This window comes from Passer domesticus, chromosome Z, assembly GCF_036417665.1.
Source record: "Passer domesticus isolate bPasDom1 chromosome Z, bPasDom1.hap1, whole genome shotgun sequence".
Lineage (NCBI taxonomy): Eukaryota > Metazoa > Chordata > Aves > Passeriformes > Passeridae > Passer > Passer domesticus.
Window position 1 is genome coordinate 3,605,645 of NC_087512.1, and position 17,756 is coordinate 3,623,400.

The window sequence follows — 17,756 nt, forward strand, 5'->3', positions numbered from 1 at the left end:
TGATCACAAGCATTTACAAATCTTTGGTGCTTCCTTCCCCTTAAGGCTGGGTCGTCACACTACAGTGGCTACAAAGATGGCTTTCATCCCCCTTTCCTCTCATACTCTCACAGCCAGGGTGACCCTTTTAGATGGACCCAGAAATTCTTGCTGGCAGCTCCAGCTGGTCAGGGACCATGCAAGAGGCATTGCTAATATTCCTCCTTGTGTCCACTGGGGTCTGCGTGGACAAGCTAGCCATCCTTAGACACTCCCTGAGGAAAAGCTGACACAGATCTGAGAATGCGGGACATGGAGAAGGCACTGCTCAATGGGCAGGGGGAATTGCTGCCACACCTTTCCTCTAGAGTAAAAGCATTCTCATGGATGTAGCTGAAGAGATCCTGGCCAGGGAGCTTGTGAGAGAGAGTGCCATTACCACTTGGACACTGCCTGCCCTGCCTTTTCTGAGAGGATCTATTCCCTCGGTGAGCTCCACCCAGTCTCTGATGGGTCACGGAGCCAGGATGATGACACTGGTGGATGATGCTATAGGCAATGAAAGGAAATCTCTTGATCAGTCACACCAAGTCATACTCATGGTGCACCTCAACTTCTCAGGTGCAAATGGAGACATCCTAGAGAAGAGCTGAACAAGCCCAGAAAGGTCCTGAAGTCCACATTGAAAATAGCTTTTTGCCATGGGTACTGTGGGAGCCACTAGGAAAAGTGCCCTCCTAGACCTGTTGTTTGTCCACAGAGATGCTCTTGTGGGTGAAATGGTGATTTGTGCTGTCTTGGCCACAGTAATCAAGAAATGCTTGAGTAAAAAATCTTAGGTGTTATGGAAAAACCTGTCTGTGGAGCTACTCCCCAGAGTTGTGGGAGAAGAAGCTCAAGGAACTAATTAATAAGGGCCCTTTAGCATGTAGTTTCAAGGGTATTGATGTCCACAAATGCTAGTCCTTGTTATCAGAAATGTTTCTATAAGAGCACAAGTCTGATGAAGAAGGGCTGAGGGAGGTGGGGTCTGGAGGCTGCTGGGCCAGCAGGGAGAGAATCCCTCCACTGTACTCCCCTGGAGGGAAAACCCCCCAAGCCATAACCACCTGTTAGGGTGCAGAAAAAGGCTTCTCGCAGCATGCCTTGTTGTGACATGCAGATCCAATGTATCCCATTGGCCCTTCCCCCTGCTCCACCCCTGTGCCCTCATCCTATTGACCCTAGTGTTCTGTCGCGCCGCTCAAGATGCCTGCAGAACCAGCATGGCCCTGTCTGCCTGCACTGCCACCTCCCCATGAGCGTCCATTCCTGCTGGAGTCCTCTGCTGCATGGGAAAGCTGCTTGTGGAGGGATTGGCTGGAAGAGGGAGAGGGTGGTGGGGGCAGAAATGGAGGCTGCCTGGATCTGGCTTTGGAATAACCCTCCTCCTCACATGGTGTCTCCATCTATCTCCCTCCTTCCATGAAGTTCTGCTTTCCATCCCTTTCCATCCATACATCCACACTGTAAGGCAGCCCTTCTTTACAGAGAGCAGAGTACAATCTCCTTCCTCCAAAGTGGTGGCTGCAATCAAGGAGTCACAGGATGGATTGTCAGAGAAAACCACTCTCTCTAACAAGCTTTGGACCTGAACACTTCCCCCTCCAAGGCCTGCTATCATCTCCTCATTCTTGCTCCATTTTCATGGCAAGGATTGCCTTGCAGGGCGTCCTGGATGGGAGTTGGGTACGCTGCGTCCTCCCCACAACTTGTCTCCAGGCTGAAGTCTTCTGCACAGCATCCCACAGGGTTTTGAAGAGATTCGCCAGGTTTACTCAGCATAAATATCCCTTCCATTTTTCCTGTTTATAGGGCAGTTCTGGGGTTTTTCCTCTCCTCTCCTCTCCTCTCCAGCTGCCAGATGATTGGGTTTGTCCAGATGCCCTGGCAATTCCTGGCAGAGAACAAGACTCTGGTCACGGAAGGTGGTGCTTTATAGAAGGTGGTTACAGGGCAAGAAATCCCAGCTTTGGGACACTGTGGCAGAGCTTTTCCCTTTCTGACATTTCTTTCTGACCCGTTGATCTCTCCCAGTGCTGTGACACGTGTGACATCACGGGGGACGTGTCACAATGGGGGCAGCTGAAAAAGGTCCCGGCAGGTCACGTTGGGCCTGCTTTGCCTTGGCAAGCGGTGAGTGCAGACGTGGTGGGGAGGCTGTGCTGGGAACAAGGGCTGGGGCAGAAATGCTGCACCTGGGGCTGGCTTCTCCCTCTGCATGCAGGGACAGCCCCTCCTAGGAGAAGCTTGGGCAGGCCACAGGGCAGGAGCTGGAGCTGCTGGGGCAGTGCGACAGGCCTTGCTGCCTGCAGGCTGTCTGTGTGGGGCCTGTCCTTCCTGCGCCCAGCTCCCTGAGGATCCTCCCCTCAGCAGCCGGTAGTTCTCTGCATCCCCGTCCCACTCACGGCCTTCTCTCCCTCCTCCTGCAGACCATGGATCCCATGGTATTCCTGTTCGTGGTGTTCAAAAGCCTCATCCAATACCCACAGCCTGTGGCTGATGGTTTGGATGCAGAAACACGTCTGCGCATGGAAGCGCGTGAAAAGCACCTGGAAAGGGAGAGGCTTCATCTGGAGCAGGAGATGGAACAGCTTATGCAGGAGCAGGCGAAGCAGGCGCAGCTCTTGCAGAACTTTGCTGTTGCTGTGTTCCTGACCCTCGTCTTGGTCTTGTGGTTCACCGGGTGGAAAAGCAGCCAAAGGAGAGAGGAGGCTGAAGAAGGAAACGGTGGTGCCAATGAAGCGGAAGTGCGCAACGCTGGGGCAAATGAAGAAGGCAATATCCGAAATGAAGATGTCAATGCGGCTGCAATTGCAGAAATCAATGGTGGTGCAAATGAAGTCAGTGATGAAGATGATGATGCGGACGATCGCGTTGGACGAGTTGTAATGCAGCGCATCCAGTGGCCTGTACAGGACCTGCAGAGAGGCTGTGAATGGATAACTCGGCTCATGGATAATTATACAATTTGCTTTGGCCATATCCTCTCCAACAGCTTCTACCCAGTCCTGCAACGAGCCATCGGGGTGGGCAGTGCCTTTGAAGGCTGGAGTCCCCGTGAACAGGACGTCGTTTACACCGTGCTCATCCCCATGACTCCTCCCCGAGGCCACAGCTTCCACCTGGAGCTGGAGAGTCAAGAGCAGAGGCACGTGAAGAACTTCCGTGTCCGCGTGCAGCTGGAGTGCACCTGCACTCCAGGGAGGGAGCAGCAGGATGAGGACATGCTGTGCTTCCTGCACCACTCCGAGGAGGAGCTGAGGAGCAATCAGGATCCCAGCCTCCTGGACACCCTGTGCACCGGCTCCTACCTCGATGTGCAGAAAACTGCCTGCTGGTTCCACCAGCTGGTGAGAGCAGTCTGGCCAGCTCTGCCTCAGTCTCACAACTGGCATTTAAAGCTGCTGCCCTCCACACGCTGCTGCCAACTCAAGGTGACCAACAGCAAGGAAAGCTTCAGGATTGACATCTTCTTCGGGGTGCGGAGAGGTGACTCAGCCGTCTTTGCGTGCAGCCAGCCCAGAGAGGCCTACACAGCAAGCACAACCTGGCCCGAGTCTTATGCTGTAGTAGAGGCTGAGTTCTTCCAGCACTTTGCCAGGCAGGCACCCCCTGACAGCCTGCACCTCAAATGCCTCCAGTTTTTCACCCGTCTTCCGCTGGGCTTCAGCTTTTCCACCTACACCATGAAGACCATTGTTATGCATATGCTCCATATCTCACCCGTCTCAGCGTGGCGCAGGAGGAACCTCCTGGAACGAATGGTGCTTGTCATGTACAACCTGTACTTATGTCTGCGAGAAAAACGCCTCGACCACTTCATTGTGGGCAACGAAACCTTTCCCCAGGACATCAAGTTACCCACAGACGTTAAAATGGCTGAGCCATACAATCTCTTCCACCACCTGGAGCAGGAGCCGGATGCCCACACCCATGCGCTGTATGAGTATGACATTCTCGAAAATTGGTTCAAAAAAATCCTTCTGGCTGAGGATTGACCGAATGAAGGGGAGGAGTCATCGCTATGAGCCCAGAGCTCTGCTTGTGCTGCTCGCATCAGCCGCACTACAGGCAGAAGAAAGTCACCTTGCAGTCCTCCTTTGGTGCTTCAAGGAGAAGAGGATGCAGGCCAAGTCTCTGGCGAAGGTCCCACAACACGTCCCGCCATGTCAGCAAGCGAAGGGCTACAGGAGAGTTTTTTCTACCTCCTTTTATAGCTTCATTTTCCAAGAAAAGGATGGCATTAGCCCCCGGCTTACGTGTGAACTCTGCCAGTGCTGAAAAAGCACATGAATAGAAGACATACCGTACATGCGGAGCCAAAAACACGAAAGCTGACCTGCAAAATGGAGCTGTTCCCGGCCTTTGAAAAGGGACAGAATTTAGAGCACGGAAGAAGTGGGAATGTGGGACCGAAATAAGAAAAAACAAACTGGACAAAAATGACCAAAAGGAAAAACTAACACTGCTGGCCCGGGATCAGCCAATGGATGGAGCCTCTCCTTGTTCCATCTTCATTGGAAAAATGCTGTTGGAGCTGACCGGAAATTTGCCATATATAAGAATCTAGATGTTAATTTCATATATATATATATATATAGTGTATAATTATTATATACTATAATTTTTATAAATTATATGTTCTAGTAAAGTATTATAATATAGATAATATCAAAGCTATGAAATATTTAGTTATTATGTCATGATAAAAAGTAAATTTGAAGAGTTGAGTATGTAATTACTTTTAAATAGTAATAGTAACAGTAGAGTACATTTATGAATGGAAAAGCAGAAACTGCTTTGTTTTCTTTTCAATAAAATGCATTTTTTGAGAATCTGGAGTGTGCTAGACTTTATTGATCTCAGCCAGGCCTATAGTAGTGGTAAATGTCCCACACTGTGAATCTGGGATCTGGAACTCTTTCTTTCGCTCTCTTTCCTTCTTTGTCTTTTTCTTTCTTTATTTAATTCATCTCTCCCTCTTTAATTCCTCTCTTCCCTTTAATCTTACCCCTTTATCCAAAACTAACTGACTTGTGCTTGTATAGTAGGTCAGGGACTAAAATATCGATTTCCAAGCCCAGTGTGTAGGTAGTTGATAAAGTTTTACTGATTGTTGGTGGACCCTCTGACTTTTGTTATTCCTTTTGATCACAAGCATTTACAAATCTTTGGTGCTTCCTTCCCCTTAAGGCTGGGTCGTCACACTACAGTGGCTACAAAGATGGCTTTCATCCCCCTTTCCTCTCATACTCTCACAGCCAGGGTGACCCTTTTAGATGGACCCAGAAATTCTTGCTGGCAGCTCCAGCTGGTCAGGGACCATGCAAGAGGCATTGCTAATATTCCTCCTTGTGTCCACTGGGGTCTGCGTGGACAAGCTAGCCATCCTTAGACACTCCCTGAGGAAAAGCTGACACAGATCTGAGAATGCGGGACATGGAGAAGGCACTGCTCAATGGGCAGGGGGAATTGCTGCCACACCTTTCCTCTAGAGTAAAAGCATTCTCATGGATGTAGCTGAAGAGATCCTGGCCAGGGAGCTTGTGAGAGAGAGTGCCATTACCACTTGGACACTGCCTGCCCTGCCTTTTCTGAGAGGATCTATTCCCTCGGTGAGCTCCACCCAGTCTCTGATGGGTCACGGAGCCAGGATGATGACACTGGTGGATGATGCTATAGGCAATGAAAGGAAATCTCTTGATCAGTCACACCAAGTCATACTCATGGTGCACCTCAACTTCTCAGGTGCAAATGGAGACATCCTAGAGAAGAGCTGAACAAGCCCAGAAAGGTCCTGAAGTCCACATTGAAAATAGCTTTTTGCCATGGGTACTGTGGGAGCCACTAGGAAAAGTGCCCTCCTAGACCTGTTGTTTGTCCACAGAGATGCTCTTGTGGGTGAAATGGTGATTTGTGCTGTCTTGGCCACAGTAATCAAGAAATGCTTGAGTAAAAAATCTTAGGTGTTATGGAAAAACCTGTCTGTGGAGCTACTCCCCAGAGTTGTGGGAGAAGAAGCTCAAGGAACTAATTAATAAGGGCCCTTTAGCATGTAGTTTCAAGGGTATTGATGTCCACAAATGCTAGTCCTTGTTATCAGAAATGTTTCTATAAGAGCACAAGTCTGATGAAGAAGGGCTGAGGGAGGTGGGGTCTGGAGGCTGCTGGGCCAGCAGGGAGAGAATCCCTCCACTGTACTCCCCTGGAGGGAAAACCCCCCAAGCCATAACCACCTGTTAGGGTGCAGAAAAAGGCTTCTCGCAGCATGCCTTGTTGTGACATGCAGATCCAATGTATCCCATTGGCCCTTCCCCCTGCTCCACCCCTGTGCCCTCATCCTATTGACCCTAGTGTTCTGTCGCGCCGCTCAAGATGCCTGCAGAACCAGCATGGCCCTGTCTGCCTGCACTGCCACCTCCCCATGAGCGTCCATTCCTGCTGGAGTCCTCTGCTGCATGGGAAAGCTGCTTGTGGAGGGATTGGCTGGAAGAGGGAGAGGGTGGTGGGGGCAGAAATGGAGGCTGCCTGGATCTGGCTTTGGAATAACCCTCCTCCTCACATGGTGTCTCCATCTATCTCCCTCCTTCCATGAAGTTCTGCTTTCCATCCCTTTCCATCCATACATCCACACTGTAAGGCAGCCCTTCTTTACAGAGAGCAGAGTACAATCTCCTTCCTCCAAAGTGGTGGCTGCAATCAAGGAGTCACAGGATGGATTGTCAGAGAAAACCACTCTCTCTAACAAGCTTTGGACCTGAACACTTCCCCCTCCAAGGCCTGCTATCATCTCCTCATTCTTGCTCCATTTTCATAGCAAGGATTGCCTTGCAGGGCGTCCTGGATGGGAGTTGGGTACGCTGCGTCCTCCCCACAACTTGTCTCCAGGCTGAAGTCTTCTGCACAGCATCCCACAGGGTTTTGAAGAGATTCGCCAGGTTTACTCAGCATAAATATCCCTTCCATTTTTCCTGTTTATAGGGCAGTTCTGGGGTTTTTCCTCTCCTCTCCTCTCCTCTCCAGCTGCCAGATGATTGGGTTTGTCCAGATGCCCTGACAATTCCTGGCAGAGAACAAGACTCTGGTCACGGAAGGTGGTGCTTTATAGAAGGTGGTTACAGAGCAAGAAATCCCAGCTTTGGGACACTGTGGCAGAGCTTTTCCCTTTCTGACATTTCTTTCTGACCCGTTGATCTCTCCCAGTGCTGTGACACGTGTGACATCACGGGGGACGTGTCACAATGGGGGCAGCTGAAAAAGGTCCCGGCAGGTCACGTTGGGCCTGCTTTGCCTTGGCAAGCGGTGAGTGCAGACGTGGTGGGGAGGCTGTGCTGGGAACAAGGGCTGGGGCAGAAATGCTGCACCTGGGGCTGGCTTCTCCCTCTGCATGCAGGGCCAGCCCCTCCTAGGAGAAGCTTGGGCAGGCCACAGGGCAGGAGCTGGAGCTGCTGGGGCAGTGCGACAGGCCTTGCTGCCTGCAGGCTGTCTGTGTGGGGCCTGTCCTTCCTGCGCCCAGCTCCCTGAGGATCCTCCCCTCAGCAGCCGGTAGTTCTCTGCATCCCCGTCCCACTCACGGCCTTCTCTCCCTCCTCCTGCAGACCATGGATCCCATGGTATTCCTGTTCGTGGTGTTCAAAAGCCTCATCCAATACCCACAGCCTGTGGCTGATGGTTTGGATGCAGAAACACGTCTGCGCATGGAAGCGCGTGAAAAGCACCTGGAAAGGGAGAGGCTTCATCTGGAGCAGGAGATGGAACAGCTTATGCAGGAGCAGGCGAAGCAGGCGCAGCTCTTGCAGAACTTTGCTGTTGCTGTGTTCCTGACCCTCGTCTTGGTCTTGTGGTTCACCGGGTGGAAAAGCAGCCAAAGGAGAGAGGAGGCTGAAGAAGGAAACGGTGGTGCCAATGAAGCGGAAGTGCGCAACGCTGGGGCAAATGAAGAAGGCAATATCCGAAATGAAGGTGTCAATGCGGCTGCAATTGCAGAAATCAATGGTGGTGCAAATGAAGTCAGTGATGAAGATGATGATGCGGACGATCGCGTTGGACGAGTTGTAATGCAGCGCATCCAGTGGCCTGTACAGGACCTGCAGAGAGGCTGTGAATGGATAACTCGGCTCATGGATAATTATACAATTTGCTTTGGCCATATCCTCTCCAACAGCTTCTACCCAGTCCTGCAACGAGCCATCGGGGTGGGCAGTGCCTTTGAAGGCTGGAGTCCCCGTGAACAGGACGTCGTTTACACCGTGCTCATCCCCATGACTCCTCCCCGAGGCCACAGCTTCCACCTGGAGCTGGAGAGTCAAGAGCAGAGGCACGTGAAGAACTTCCGTGTCCGCGTGCAGCTGGAGTGCACCTGCACTCCAGGGAGGGAGCAGCAGGATGAGGACATGCTGTGCTTCCTGCACCACTCCGAGGAGGAGCTGAGGAGCAATCAGGATCCCAGCCTCCTGGACACCCTGTGCACCGGCTCCTACCTCGATGTGCAGAAAACTGCCTGCTGGTTCCACCAGCTGGTGAGAGCAGTCTGGCCAGCTCTGCCTCAGTCTCACAACTGGCATTTAAAGCTGCTGCCCTCCACACGCTGCTGCCAACTCAAGGTGACCAACAGCAAGGAAAGCTTCAGGATTGACATCTTCTTCGGGGTGCGGAGAGGTGACTCAGCCGTCTTTGCGTGCAGCCAGCCCAGAGAGGCCTACACAGCAAGCACAACCTGGCCCGAGTCTTATGCTGTAGTAGAGGCTGAGTTCTTCCAGCACTTTGCCAGGCAGGCACCCCCTGACAGCCTGCACCTCAAATGCCTCCAGTTTTTCACCCGTCTTCCGCTGGGCTTCAGCTTTTCCACCTACACCATGAAGACCATTGTTATGCATATGCTCCATATCTCACCCGTCTCAGCGTGGCGCAGGAGGAACCTCCTGGAACGAATGGTGCTTGTCATGTACAACCTGTACTTATGTCTGCGAGAAAAACGCCTCGACCACTTCATTGTGGGCAACGAAACCTTTCCCCAGGACATCAAGTTACCCACAGACGTTAAAATGGCTGAGCCATACAATCTCTTCCACCACCTGGAGCAGGAGCCGGATGCCCACACCCATGCGCTGTATGAGTATGACATTCTGGAAAATTGGTTCAAAAAAATCCTTCTGGCTGAGGATTGACCGAATGAAGGGGAGGAGTCATCGCTATGAGCCCAGAGCTCTGCTTGTGCTGCTCGCATCAGCCGCACTACAGGCAGAAGAAAGTCACCTTGCAGTCCTCCTTTGGTGCTTCAAGGAGAAGAGGATGCATGCCAAGTCTCTGGCGAAGGTCCCACAACACGTCCCGCCATGTCAGCAAGCGAAGGGCTACAGGAGAGTTTTTTCTACCTCCTTTTATAGCTTCATTTTCCAAGAAAAGGATGGCATTAGCCCCCGGCTTACGTGTGAACTCTGCCAGTGCTGAAAAAGCACATGAATAGAAGACATACCGTACATGCGGAGCCAAAAACACGAAAGCTGACCTGCAAAATGGAGCTGTTCCCGGCCTTTGAAAAGGGACAGAATTTAGAGCACGGAAGAAGTGGGAATGTGGGACCGAAATAAGAAAAAACAAACTGGACAAAAATGACCAAAAGGAAAAACTAACACTGCTGGCCCGGGATCAGCCAATGGATGGAGCCTCTCCTTGTTCCATCTTCATTGGAAAAATGCTGTTGGAGCTGACCGGAAATTTGCCATATATAAGAATCTAGATGTTAATTTCATATATATATATATATATAGTGTATAATTATTATATACTATAATTTTTATAAATTATATGTTCTAGTAAAGTATTATAATATAGATAATATCAAAGCTATGAAATATTTAGTTATTATGTCATGATAAAAAGTAAATTTGAAGAGTTGAGTATGTAATTACTTTTAAATAGTAATAGTAACAGTAGAGTACATTTATGAATGGAAAAGCAGAAACTGCTTTGTTTTCTTTTCAATAAAATGCATTTTTTGAGAATCTGGAGTGTGCTAGACTTTATTGATCTCAGCCAGGCCTATAGTAGTGGTAAATGTCCCACACTGTGAATCTGGGATCTGGAACTCTTTCTTTCGCTCTCTTTCCTTCTTTGTCTTTTTCTTTCTTTATTTAATTCATCTCTCCCTCTTTAATTCCTCTCTTCCCTTTAATCTTACCCCTTTATCCAAAACTAACTGACTTGTGCTTGTATAGTAGGTCAGGGACTAAAATATCGATTTCCAAGCCCAGTGTGTAGGTAGTTGATAAAGTTTTACTGATTGTTGGTGGACCCTCTGACTTTTGTTATTCCTTTTGATCACAAGCATTTACAAATCTTTGGTGCTTCCTTCCCCTTAAGGCTGGGTCGTCACACTACAGTGGCTACAAAGATGGCTTTCATCCCCCTTTCCTCTCATACTCTCACAGCCAGGGTGACCCTTTTAGATGGACCCAGAAATTCTTGCTGGCAGCTCCAGCTGGTCAGGGACCATGCAAGAGGCATTGCTAATATTCCTCCTTGTGTCCACTGGGGTCTGCGTGGACAAGCTAGCCATCCTTAGACACTCCCTGAGGAAAAGCTGACACAGATCTGAGAATGCGGGACATGGAGAAGGCACTGCTCAATGGGCAGGGGGAATTGCTGCCACACCTTTCCTCTAGAGTAAAAGCATTCTCATGGATGTAGCTGAAGAGATCCTGGCCAGGGAGCTTGTGAGAGAGAGTGCCATTACCACTTGGACACTGCCTGCCCTGCCTTTTCTGAGAGGATCTATTCCCTCGGTGAGCTCCACCCAGTCTCTGATGGGTCACGGAGCCAGGATGATGACACTGGTGGATGATGCTATAGGCAATGAAAGGAAATCTCTTGATCAGTCACACCAAGTCATACTCATGGTGCACCTCAACTTCTCAGGTGCAAATGGAGACATCCTAGAGAAGAGCTGAACAAGCCCAGAAAGGTCCTGAAGTCCACATTGAAAATAGCTTTTTGCCATGGGTACTGTGGGAGCCACTAGGAAAAGTGCCCTCCTAGACCTGTTGTTTGTCCACAGAGATGCTCTTGTGGGTGAAATGGTGATTTGTGCTGTCTTGGCCACAGTAATCAAGAAATGCTTGAGTAAAAAATCTTAGGTGTTATGGAAAAACCTGTCTGTGGAGCTACTCCCCAGAGTTGTGGGAGAAGAAGCTCAAGGAACTAATTAATAAGGGCCCTTTAGCATGTAGTTTCAAGGGTATTGATGTCCACAAATGCTAGTCCTTGTTATCAGAAATGTTTCTATAAGAGCACAAGTCTGATGAAGAAGGGCTGAGGGAGGTGGGGTCTGGAGGCTGCTGGGCCAGCAGGGAGAGAATCCCTCCACTGTACTCCCCTGGAGGGAAAACCCCCCAAGCCATAACCACCTGTTAGGGTGCAGAAAAAGGCTTCTCGCAGCATGCCTTGTTGTGACATGCAGATCCAATGTATCCCATTGGCCCTTCCCCCTGCTCCACCCCTGTGCCCTCATCCTATTGACCCTAGTGTTCTGTCGCGCCGCTCAAGATGCCTGCAGAACCAGCATGGCCCTGTCTGCCTGCACTGCCACCTCCCCATGAGCGTCCATTCCTGCTGGAGTCCTCTGCTGCATGGGAAAGCTGCTTGTGGAGGGATTGGCTGGAAGAGGGAGAGGGTGGTGGGGGCAGAAATGGAGGCTGCCTGGATCTGGCTTTGGAATAACCCTCCTCCTCACATGGTGTCTCCATCTATCTCCCTCCTTCCATGAAGTTCTGCTTTCCATCCCTTTCCATCCATACATCCACACTGTAAGGCAGCCCTTCTTTACAGAGAGCAGAGTACAATCTCCTTCCTCCAAAGTGGTGGCTGCAATCAAGGAGTCACAGGATGGATTGTCAGAGAAAACCACTCTCTCTAACAAGCTTTGGACCTGAACACTTCCCCCTCCAAGGCCTGCTATCATCTCCTCATTCTTGCTCCATTTTCATGGCAAGGATTGCCTTGCAGGGCGTCCTGGATGGGAGTTGGGTACGCTGCGTCCTCCCCACAACTTGTCTCCAGGCTGAAGTCTTCTGCACAGCATCCCACAGGGTTTTGAAGAGATTCGCCAGGTTTACTCAGCATAAATATCCCTTCCATTTTTCCTGTTTATAGGGCAGTTCTGGGGTTTTTCCTCTCCTCTCCTCTCCTCTCCAGCTGCCAGATGATTGGGTTTGTCCAGATGCCCTGGCAATTCCTGGCAGAGAACAAGACTCTGGTCACGGAAGGTGGTGCTTTATAGAAGGTGGTTACAGGGCAAGAAATCCCAGCTTTGGGACACTGTGGCAGAGCTTTTCCCTTTCTGACATTTCTTTCTGACCCGTTGATCTCTCCCAGTGCTGTGACACGTGTGACATCACGGGGGACGTGTCACAATGGGGGCAGCTGAAAAAGGTCCCGGCAGGTCACGTTGGGCCTGCTTTGCCTTGGCAAGCGGTGAGTGCAGACGTGGTGGGGAGGCTGTGCTGGGAACAAGGGCTGGGGCAGAAATGCTGCACCTGGGGCTGGCTTCTCCCTCTGCATGCAGGGACAGCCCCTCCTAGGAGAAGCTTGGGCAGGCCACAGGGCAGGAGCTGGAGCTGCTGGGGCAGTGCGACAGGCCTTGCTGCCTGCAGGCTGTCTGTGTGGGGCCTGTCCTTCCTGCGCCCAGCTCCCTGAGGATCCTCCCCTCAGCAGCCGGTAGTTCTCTGCATCCCCGTCCCACTCACGGCCTTCTCTCCCTCCTCCTGCAGACCATGGATCCCATGGTATTCCTGTTCGTGGTGTTCAAAAGCCTCATCCAATACCCACAGCCTGTGGCTGATGGTTTGGATGCAGAAACACGTCTGCGCATGGAAGCGCGTGAAAAGCACCTGGAAAGGGAGAGGCTTCATCTGGAGCAGGAGATGGAACAGCTTATGCAGGAGCAGGCGAAGCAGGCGCAGCTCTTGCAGAACTTTGCTGTTGCTGTGTTCCTGACCCTCGTCTTGGTCTTGTGGTTCACCGGGTGGAAAAGCAGCCAAAGGAGAGAGGAGGCTGAAGAAGGAAACGGTGGTGCCAATGAAGCGGAAGTGCGCAACGCTGGGGCAAATGAAGAAGGCAATATCCGAAATGAAGATGTCAATGCGGCTGCAATTGCAGAAATCAATGGTGGTGCAAATGAAGTCAGTGATGAAGATGATGATGCGGACGATCGCGTTGGACGAGTTGTAATGCAGCGCATCCAGTGGCCTGTACAGGACCTGCAGAGAGGCTGTGAATGGATAACTCGGCTCATGGATAATTATACAATTTGCTTTGGCCATATCCTCTCCAACAGCTTCTACCCAGTCCTGCAACGAGCCATCGGGGTGGGCAGTGCCTTTGAAGGCTGGAGTCCCCGTGAACAGGACGTCGTTTACACCGTGCTCATCCCCATGACTCCTCCCCGAGGCCACAGCTTCCACCTGGAGCTGGAGAGTCAAGAGCAGAGGCACGTGAAGAACTTCCGTGTCCGCGTGCAGCTGGAGTGCACCTGCACTCCAGGGAGGGAGCAGCAGGATGAGGACATGCTGTGCTTCCTGCACCACTCCGAGGAGGAGCTGAGGAGCAATCAGGATCCCAGCCTCCTGGACACCCTGTGCACCGGCTCCTACCTCGATGTGCAGAAAACTGCCTGCTGGTTCCACCAGCTGGTGAGAGCAGTCTGGCCAGCTCTGCCTCAGTCTCACAACTGGCATTTAAAGCTGCTGCCCTCCACACGCTGCTGCCAACTCAAGGTGACCAACAGCAAGGAAAGCTTCAGGATTGACATCTTCTTCGGGGTGCGGAGAGGTGACTCAGCCGTCTTTGCGTGCAGCCAGCCCAGAGAGGCCTACACAGCAAGCACAACCTGGCCCGAGTCTTATGCTGTAGTAGAGGCTGAGTTCTTCCAGCACTTTGCCAGGCAGGCACCCCCTGACAGCCTGCACCTCAAATGCCTCCAGTTTTTCACCCGTCTTCCGCTGGGCTTCAGCTTTTCCACCTACACCATGAAGACCATTGTTATGCATATGCTCCATATCTCACCCGTCTCAGCGTGGCGCAGGAGGAACCTCCTGGAACGAATGGTGCTTGTCATGTACAACCTGTACTTATGTCTGCGAGAAAAACGCCTCGACCACTTCATTGTGGGCAACGAAACCTTTCCCCAGGACATCAAGTTACCCACAGACGTTAAAATGGCTGAGCCATACAATCTCTTCCACCACCTGGAGCAGGAGCCGGATGCCCACACCCATGCGCTGTATGAGTATGACATTCTCGAAAATTGGTTCAAAAAAATCCTTCTGGCTGAGGATTGACCGAATGAAGGGGAGGAGTCATCGCTATGAGCCCAGAGCTCTGCTTGTGCTGCTCGCATCAGCCGCACTACAGGCAGAAGAAAGTCACCTTGCAGTCCTCCTTTGGTGCTTCAAGGAGAAGAGGATGCAGGCCAAGTCTCTGGCGAAGGTCCCACAACACGTCCCGCCATGTCAGCAAGCGAAGGGCTACAGGAGAGTTTTTTCTACCTCCTTTTATAGCTTCATTTTCCAAGAAAAGGATGGCATTAGCCCCCGGCTTACGTGTGAACTCTGCCAGTGCTGAAAAAGCACATGAATAGAAGACATACCGTACATGCGGAGCCAAAAACACGAAAGCTGACCTGCAAAATGGAGCTGTTCCCGGCCTTTGAAAAGGGACAGAATTTAGAGCACGGAAGAAGTGGGAATGTGGGACCGAAATAAGAAAAAACAAACTGGACAAAAATGACCAAAAGGAAAAACTAACACTGCTGGCCCGGGATCAGCCAATGGATGGAGCCTCTCCTTGTTCCATCTTCATTGGAAAAATGCTGTTGGAGCTGACCGGAAATTTGCCATATATAAGAATCTAGATGTTAATTTCATATATATATATATATATAGTGTATAATTATTATATACTATAATTTTTATAAATTATATGTTCTAGTAAAGTATTATAATATAGATAATATCAAAGCTATGAAATATTTAGTTATTATGTCATGATAAAAAGTAAATTTGAAGAGTTGAGTATGTAATTACTTTTAAATAGTAATAGTAACAGTAGAGTACATTTATGAATGGAAAAGCAGAAACTGCTTTGTTTTCTTTTCAATAAAATGCATTTTTTGAGAATCTGGAGTGTGCTAGACTTTATTGATCTCAGCCAGGCCTATAGTAGTGGTAAATGTCCCACACTGTGAATCTGGGATCTGGAACTCTTTCTTTCGCTCTCTTTCCTTCTTTGTCTTTTTCTTTCTTTATTTAATTCATCTCTCCCTCTTTAATTCCTCTCTTCCCTTTAATCTTACCCCTTTATCCAAAACTAACTGACTTGTGCTTGTATAGTAGGTCAGGGACTAAAATATCGATTTCCAAGCCCAGTGTGTAGGTAGTTGATAAAGTTTTACTGATTGTTGGTGGACCCTCTGACTTTTGTTATTCCTTTTGATCACAAGCATTTACAAATCTTTGGTGCTTCCTTCCCCTTAAGGCTGGGTCGTCACACTACAGTGGCTACAAAGATGGCTTTCATCCCCCTTTCCTCTCATACTCTCACAGCCAGGGTGACCCTTTTAGATGGACCCAGAAATTCTTGCTGGCAGCTCCAGCTGGTCAGGGACCATGCAAGAGGCATTGCTAATATTCCTCCTTGTGTCCACTGGGGTCTGCGTGGACAAGCTAGCCATCCTTAGACACTCCCTGAGGAAAAGCTGACACAGATCTGAGAATGCGGGACATGGAGAAGGCACTGCTCAATGGGCAGGGGGAATTGCTGCCACACCTTTCCTCTAGAGTAAAAGCATTCTCATGGATGTAGCTGAAGAGATCCTGGCCAGGGAGCTTGTGAGAGAGAGTGCCATTACCACTTGGACACTGCCTGCCCTGCCTTTTCTGAGAGGATCTATTCCCTCGGTGAGCTCCACCCAGTCTCTGATGGGTCACGGAGCCAGGATGATGACACTGGTGGATGATGCTATAGGCAATGAAAGGAAATCTCTTGATCAGTCACACCAAGTCATACTCATGGTGCACCTCAACTTCTCAGGTGCAAATGGAGACATCCTAGAGAAGAGCTGAACAAGCCCAGAAAGGTCCTGAAGTCCACATTGAAAATAGCTTTTTGCCATGGGTACTGTGGGAGCCACTAGGAAAAGTGCCCTCCTAGACCTGTTGTTTGTCCACAGAGATGCTCTTGTGGGTGAAATGGTGATTTGTGCTGTCTTGGCCACAGTAATCAAGAAATGCTTGAGTAAAAAATCTTAGGTGTTATGGAAAAACCTGTCTGTGGAGCTACTCCCCAGAGTTGTGGGAGAAGAAGCTCAAGGAACTAATTAATAAGGGCCCTTTAGCATGTAGTTTCAAGGGTATTGATGTCCACAAATGCTAGTCCTTGTTATCAGAAATGTTTCTATAAGAGCACAAGTCTGATGAAGAAGGGCTGAGGGAGGTGGGGTCTGGAGGCTGCTGGGCCAGCAGGGAGAGAATCCTCCACTGTACTCCCCTGGAGGGAAAACCCCCCAAGCCATAACCACCTGTTAGGGTGCAGAAAAAGGCTTCTCGCAGCATGCCTTGTTGTGACATGCAGATCCAATGTATCCCATTGGCCCTTCCCCCTGCTCCACCCCTGTGCCCTCATCCTATTGACCCTAGTGTTCTGTCGCGCCGCTCAAGATGCCTGCAGAACCAGCATGGCCCTGTCTGCCTGCACTGCCACCTCCCCATGAGCGTCCATTCCTGCTGGAGTCCTCTGCTGCATGGGAAAGCTGCTTGTGGAGGGATTGGCTGGAAGAGGGGAGAGGGTGGTGGGGGCAGAAATGGAGGCTGCCTGGATCTGGCTTTGGAATAACCCTCCTCCTCACATGGTGTCTCCATCTATCTCCCTCCTTCCATGAAGTTCTGCTTTCCATCCCTTTCCATCCATACATCCACACTGTAAGGCAGCCCTTCTTTACAGAGAGCAGAGTACAATCTCCTTCCTCCAAAGTGGTGGCTGCAATCAAGGAGTCACAGGATGGATTGTCAGAGAAAACCACTCTCTCTAACAAGCTTTGGACCTGAACACTTCCCCCTCCAAGGCCTGCTATCATCTCCTCATTCTTGCTCCATTTTCATAGCAAGGATTGCCTTGCAGGGCGTCCTGGATGGGAGTTGGGTACGCTGCGTCCTCCCCACAACTTGTCTCCAGGCTGAAGTCTTCTGCACAGCATCCCACAGGGTTTTGAAGAGATTCGCCAGGTTTACTCAGCATAAATATCCCTTCCATTTTTCCTGTTTATAGGGCAGTTCTGGGGTTTTTCCTCTCCTCTCCTCTCCTCTCCAGCTGCCAGATGATTGGGTTTGTCCAGATGCCCTGGCAATTCCTGGCAGAGAACAAGACTCTGGTCACGGAAGGTGGTGCTTTATAGAAGGTGGTTACAGAGCAAGAAATCCCAGCTTTGGGACACTGTGGCAGAGCTTTTCCCTTTCTGACATTTCTTTCTGACCCGTTGATCTCTCCCAGTGCTGTGACACGTGTGACATCACGGGGGACGTGTCACAATGGGGGGCAGCTGAAAAAGGTCCCGGCAGGTCACGTTGGGCCTGCTTTGCCTTGGCAAGCGGTGAGTGCAGACGTGGTGGGGAGGCTGTGCTGGGAACAAGGGCTGGGGCAGAAATGCTGCACCTGGGGCTGGCTTCTCCTCTGCATGCAGGGCA

The 17,756-nt window shown here is 50.5% G+C and overlaps 3 protein-coding genes across 3 annotated transcripts; all 3 read left to right on the forward strand.

The window, feature by feature from the left end:
• The first annotated feature begins 2,453 nt into the window (after positions 1–2,453).
• Positions 2,454–4,019, forward strand: LOC135290119 (inositol 1,4,5-trisphosphate receptor-interacting protein-like 1). Its single transcript, XM_064404004.1, has one exon. It carries the CDS (start codon positions 2,454–2,456, stop codon positions 4,017–4,019), a length of 1,566 nt encoding a protein of 521 aa, XP_064260074.1.
• A 3,603-nt stretch (positions 4,020–7,622) lies between these two features.
• On the forward strand, positions 7,623–9,188 carry LOC135290120 (inositol 1,4,5-trisphosphate receptor-interacting protein-like 1). The gene has a single exon (XM_064404005.1). The coding sequence runs from the start codon at positions 7,623–7,625 to the stop codon at positions 9,186–9,188; it is 1,566 nt and encodes a 521-aa protein (XP_064260075.1).
• Positions 9,189–12,791: 3,603 nt separating this feature from the next.
• Positions 12,792–14,357, forward strand: LOC135290121 (inositol 1,4,5-trisphosphate receptor-interacting protein-like 1). Its single transcript, XM_064404006.1, has one exon. The coding sequence runs from the start codon at positions 12,792–12,794 to the stop codon at positions 14,355–14,357; it is 1,566 nt and encodes a 521-aa protein (XP_064260076.1).
• Positions 14,358–17,756: the final 3,399 nt, after the last annotated feature.